This window comes from Oncorhynchus mykiss, chromosome 16 (genome assembly GCF_057628025.1).
Source record: "Oncorhynchus mykiss isolate SJ-2025 chromosome 16, ASM5762802v1, whole genome shotgun sequence".
NCBI classification, from domain to species: Eukaryota; Metazoa; Chordata; class Actinopteri; order Salmoniformes; family Salmonidae; genus Oncorhynchus; species Oncorhynchus mykiss.
The window spans coordinates 42,738,216-42,744,664 of NC_143037.1; the positions used below are offsets into that span (position 1 = coordinate 42,738,216).

Here is a 6,449-nt window from a genome sequence, read left to right on the forward strand (position 1 = left end):
AAAAGCTTTTGACAGGTCCACAAACAAAGCATTTAAAAAAAAACATTTGAGTCATTTAGCAGACACTCTAATCCAGAGTGACATACATTTTCACATTTGTTTGTGCTGGTCCCCCGTGGGAATCAAACCCACAACCCTGATGTTGCAAGTGCCATGCTCTACCAACTGGTTTACATTCAAAATACATTTCTCAGATAAAAGAGAGCAAAGTTGTACATTTAGCAAGGATTCGGGGATCGTAGCTCGACAAGGAAACCCTGAAGATCGCTACTATCTTGTCCTAATGGAGTGGCAGCACAAGAGCTGATTTCCACACATTTGGAATATTTCCTGATAACAGTGTATAAAAAAAAAACGAAAGGGTTATTGAGCCAACCATAATGGGCGCTGCACACTTCACCAAACCGGGACCCGATCTGTTTATTGCTAGCAAAACATAGAGGACTTATTTTTCTGTAAATAACTGATCGTTCAGCAAGTTTCCCCTATCAGCAACCAGCCCAATATCATCAAGAATAGGCTTAGAAGTTCACGTGTACAGTAGCAGTCAAACAAAGTTCACGCGGCAGACCAGGTAGCTCTACAAAACCACAACACATATCCTCCTGAGTGCTAGTGCCTAGCCAGTATCTGTCATTACCAAAACCCCTTAGCCAGCTACTAGCTTAGAGAGGAGCTTCTACTGATAAATGAACAGATACTGTTATCCAATAATCTCTCTCTCTCTCTCGTTCTCTCTCTCAGTCAAAGATAAGGAGGAGGGTCAGGTAGACTCTGAGGCGCGCCCTATGAAGGATGAAACGTTCGGAGAGTACAGGTTGGCCTGTCTAATCAGATTACATATGGATTGTTACACATTGATCACTTATTAATATATCTTTACTAACTCTAGCCTGCTGATCATTTAATCATTTCATATTAGCACAGAGTTAAAAAGGATGGTTCACCCAAGTTACAAAATGACATATTGGTTTCCTCACTCTGTAAGCAGACTTTGGAAAAGGTAAGACAGCGATCCATGTTTTGGCTTTGTTTACCTGGTTGCTGTCACCAAAAGCTTACCTTAAACCCAATGCATTGCATTATCCTCCAAAATTGCATGTTTTAAGTGTCATGCCGAAGTCAACGTGATCCCTTGGATTCCCTGATTGAAAAGATAATAGTATGTTTTTACCCCAGCCTCTTGTGTTCATTATGCCGACCCTCTTTCCCCTAATGCTTGCCCCTGCTTTGCCAGATCTCTAGAAAGGTATGCTGTAAGGTGCTCTACTGTGCATGCAGCCTCTGCTACTTATTTGAAATAGTGAATGTTTCTTGTAGAGGCTCGCCTATTTCTCCTCTCCTTTTGCCCAATATCCCTACCCAATATCCCTACCCAATAACCCTATGGCAACGTGATACAATACAGGACCTTGGTATGTCAACCATCCACAGATAGTGACAATCTCTCCCTCTACCTACCACCTCCTCTATCTCTGCCTTTTCTTCACCCATCTCTCTCTCTCGCTCTCTCTCTTTCTGCCTCTCCCTCCCTACCCCTTCTTTTTCTCTCTCCCCTTCCCTCTCTCCATCTCTCTTTCCATCCATCCATCCTATAGCGATAACGAGGAGAAGCGGACAGCCAGCCAGCCGTCTCTGTGTGACGAGAGCAAGCTGTGTACCAGTGAGGACAACCTGGATGGCTACAACAACGGCAGCAGTGCTGTCACCGAGGTGAACATGGAGGATTCCCTGGTCAGCCAGTACAGCCGGCCCAGCGAAGCCACCCCGGACCCGGGTACACTGCAGGACAGCTCCCCCCTCAACCCCACCGCCACCACCCCAACACCCACCAACAACGGCCTGCCTAACTCGGCGGCCATCTTAGATTAGACTAAAGTAAAAGGCCGCCATTTTAGATTTAAGGTTACTAAGGCAACAGGACTGTCTGTCAGACCAAAACATATCTGTCAACAACATGTCAACTATAACATGTCAATGATATAAACATGTCCACAGCCAACACCCTTCTAGCTATCTATAATACATGGGTTTATCTACTCGACTGACATTTCCATCGATAAGCTCACTGACTATATGATCAATATACTACTGACCATTTAGATACATCTGTTGTTCAATAGGGGAGAGTGGGGTAAGTTGAGCCATGTTTTACATTCACAATCACCCAGTCATTGGAACTATAGCATTCTTTCTAACAAAGATATCTACATATATTTCAGGATGTGTCTCCCTGGAAATAATCCAAATGAATAAACATGACAGTTTTGAAAACAGCTTATCCAAAAAAAGTGGTCTCTTGCCACAGTTTACCCTGGGTATAGGATATGTTGAGCTACGGGACGGAGTAAATTAAGCTGCTTACAAATTTCTGTACTGAAATATTACCACTACCTTTTTAAATGTATTTCCCAAACCCAATTCCACACAACCACATTAGCTTTTTTTGTCTTTTAGTAATTTAACAAATGCACTATGCAGAAATTGCTCCGCCATTTCCTGGTTGCAAAAATTTGAATAGTTAGCATAATTTCAGTTTCTGCGACAAAACAACTCAAAATGGAATAGATTTCAGCTCTACAGTATATCTGACATGGTACAGGAGTCTTCTTTTTTGTAAGCTCAGAACCATGTGTGTGAGGTGTATACTTTGTTTCAATGTGGGTTGGTGCTCACAAGAGACACTCTGTGTGACCCTGATTTAGCCCACTTAAGCATATTTTAACACAGGCTTAACAGCTAACAAACACTTTGTACTATTTTTTAACACTTTTAACATCGGCCTAGCATTATGTCTGGGAAGAAACCACTTCAATTTGCTCAACTTGCCATTGTTTCAACCGTGGCTCATCTTACTCCATGGCCATTGGCTCAACTTACCCCAAGGCAAACATTTTGATATATTAGCCCATATAGCAACAAGGATGCACTTTCATGCTAGGTTTAGGACCTCATATTGAATCTTATAGAGACCCCAAATTATGTATAAAATCATCTTTAAATTATCTACTTTGGTTTAGACGGAACCTCTAACACAATAAATTAATTTGACTTGGTGAAAATAATTTTTTGGGGACCTAACTTGCTTACCACTTTTTCCATGTGCTTTCATCCTTCACAGACAGATCCTACACAGAAATTGTGACCTCTTCCTAAATATTTGGTCAAATGATACATTTTGTGTGGGGTTTCCTAGAAACAAAGGCGGCTCGACTTACCCCTTTGGCTCAACTTACCCCACTCACCCCTAATGTTATCTCTCCATCTGACAGACTGGACTATTTGACCAAAGGAGTGTCCTTTTGACAAGACAGGCCGACTGACGTGACAGACAGACAGACAGACCCACCTCAGCCTAAAGATGTCCCGTGACCCGTCTTTCTCTATGTAGTTTACAACATACCTGAGTGACAGACCTTCATATCTCGTGACTCCCCCACTCTTTCTCTCTCACCCTCTATCAAATCATTGTGACATATTGGACTGGGAGAGAACGAATTATGAAAAAAACATGCTAGGAAGAGAAGCCAATGTAATTTCAGGTATGATGGTACACAGACATGAAGGGAAGATGTGGATGCATGGGAAGGGAATGATTGACAGACAGAGGCTTGCGGGAGGATACAGACAGCGCAAGCTAATGTGGGTTACAAATGGCAAGTCTTATAGATGTTTATTACGCTCACCTTTTTATATTATTTGATTTCAATCTCTACATCCACTTTTTTTATGTCTTTGACAGTTGGCAACCATTTTTTTTTATGATTAATTTATTTTTCTACTCACTTTTTGAATACAAAAAGTCAACATTGTTTTTGCTTTGTATTTTCTCATTTAAAAAAAAAAAAAAAAGAATATATTGTTTTATAGATCATTTGCATATATGAGGTGATTCATATTTAGATTTGTTTTCTACATATTTCTACATAAATCAAGATAATCATAATTTTACCCTAGCCAGGTTTTCATAGTAAATGAATTGGGTGAAAATGCTGCATAGCATTAAGCAAATCGGTGTATTTTTGTGCATTACATCTATCTATCTAGCCATATACAGTATTATAGATACAGTATGTATGTACATGTTCATTATGAGTTCCAGTGCCTACTGGCCCTCTATACAGAGCACCAGATTACATGCTTACTCTAGTCTATTCTACTTTACTCTCGCCTTTTCACCACAAGTGTGATGTCATTATTGGTATGATAATGTAATTTATGTGTAGACCTCTTTGTGTACTAGCTTTCTGTATTTGTTCTATCTGTGTCTCTTTCTACGGTGTATTAAAACTATGTCCGCTGTTAAACGTTATCTTTCCCATACCTCTTCATGTCATAGTATAACATAATACTATTGCACACTGTAATGTGTGGTAGGAAGCAGTATTTCTACATATTTACAGTTAGCAGGGAGTGAAATACACACACACACACACACACACACACACGTTCAATATTCCTTTCATGCCCTGAACAATGCACGCTGTCAATCCAAAACAGGATTACCTGATTGGCAGGTAAAGGGAAATGTGTAGATCGGTTGCTTTTTTGCATCTAACGTATAGATTGCATTCTTTGTTGGCGTGGATAGAAATAATATTTACATGCCAAAAACCCTTCTTTTTGAATTGGACAATGACAAGAATCATGACATAAGCATTTAGAGATAAGGAGAACAGAGGTATTGGTACGGATAAAAGAGAAGGAAGAGACTAGAAAGAGAGAGAGCTTTTTAAATGTCACTCTGAATGTAAATACAACCCAAAAGATTGTGTTATTTAGCAATGAGTTTGTTTGATACAAGTGTGTGGGTTTTAAAACTCTTGTCTTAAGTTTACTTCAAATGTTGCAAGTAGTTTTATTGTATTTTTTTGTAATGAACCTATGAATTCATATTTTTCCTGTATTGACAACTAATTACAGTGACTTGACTGTTTTAGAAAAATCGTTAATAGATAAGCAAAATATAAACAAAAAGGCAAAAAAAAAAATATATATCCTCCCACATTCCTTAAATGTTGCAAAACAAGATAAAAAATTACAAAAAAAGAAAAACACATTTTACATCAATAGTAGTAGAAGTGCGCACGTGAAATTTGGTTCTGTGTGCCGAGATTACATCAGTAGCTTTTGTTGTTTTAGAATATACAGTAGAATCAATACCAACCCATTGAAAGCTGAGGTTAAACTTATGCTAATGGTCATCATGTCCATCAAGTTTTCCTGGCTTGTAAGGGGCACTTCGCCTTCATTTTTTGTGTGTCCCTTTAAGCATTACAGTACAGTGAGTATCCGTGTTGAGAGAGTCTATGTTTATGTCCCAAATGGCACCCTATTCCCTGGTCAAAATAATGTACTATACAGGGAATAGGGTGCCATTTCGGACACTCATCGTGCTGAGGCCATGTGAGGATGAGGACGGGAGGGAGGGAGGCAGTGAGCTAGCTTGTGATGAAGCACCACAGGGAGTATATGCAATGTGCTTGCTCTGCCCTCACTGCTCACCCCACTCAAACTAGCCTACAGTCTACCCAGAGACAGACCCGGGTTCAAATAAGTTTCATTTTCTTTCAGAGGAGAGTTTGATTGAGCCTGCCTGGATTGCAAGATGGGCGGAGACAACGGTTTGCACTTTTGGGGCCACTCTATTGGGTCCATTGTGCCAGAAGCACAGCTTAAGTAGTTGAGAAAAAAAAAACACACTATTTGAACCCAGGTCCTACTGCAAGCCAAGCTATCGTCCGCTGTTAATTTACAGTGAGTCCCAGGGAAATGGGATAGAGAAAAGGGATCGTCTCTGGCTTGGTAGAAAGGCAATAGGTGCATCCACATTGGCACCCTATTCCTCACACAGTGGATGTGTACACTATATAGGGAATAGCGTGCCAATTCAGACGCAGCCAGTGAGTCTGACCTAATGAGAGGTTTGAGTGAGCTCAGCTCCCTGTAGTTTGCTGTTACAGACACACTCAGGACAACAACAACAAAAAATCAATTTCAGAAATCTATTTTCATACAGAATAATATTAATGATAAAATGAAATAATATGCCAATTATTCTCTCACGACTATGGATTGTGTCTCAAATGGCATCGTTATTCCCTGTGTAGTGCACTACTTATGACCCGAGCCATATGGGCCCGGTGTTCAGGGATAGCACTATGGGCCCTGGTCATAAGTAGTGCACTACAGAGTGCCATTTGAGACACAGCCTATCTCGCTGCTAACCATCTGTGCTTGTCATGGTGTGACGTCAGTAGTGTCAGGGCAAGTGATTAGCTTTGAATGAATGAGTTGGGGAATAAGTGAACTACTGAACACACAGATACTCACTCTACTGCCTGCCTTTCTAGCTATCTCTGCTTTTGATTTTCCATGTGGTCAGTGAGGGGATCGTCTAAGCCAGGTCTAGTGCTAGCATTTCTTACTTTCCCCTCTGTTACTTTCAT

At 40.5% G+C, this 6,449-nt stretch overlaps 1 protein-coding gene across 5 annotated transcripts in view; it reads left to right on the forward strand.

Moving 5' to 3' along the window:
• Nucleotides 1-4,307, forward strand: part of LOC110491054 (neural cell adhesion molecule L1) — an 83,363-nt gene extending 79,056 nt beyond the window's left edge. For 3 of the 5 annotated variants that reach the window (XR_016487268.1, XM_090202765.1, XM_090202764.1), the window contains exons 26-27: nucleotides 745-817; nucleotides 1,599-4,307. Coding sequence is in view for 4 of the 5 variants with exons in the window: in XM_090202765.1 (XP_090058891.1) it covers nucleotides 745-817; nucleotides 1,599-1,872 (347 nt within the window). In the remaining variant the exon portion in view is untranslated. Of the gene's footprint in view, nucleotides 1-744; nucleotides 818-1,237; nucleotides 1,250-1,598 lie in introns of all 5 variants that reach the window. The other 2 variants (XM_090202762.1, XM_090202763.1) reach the window with 1 other exon arrangement.
• Nucleotides 4,308-6,449: the final 2,142 nt, after the last annotated feature.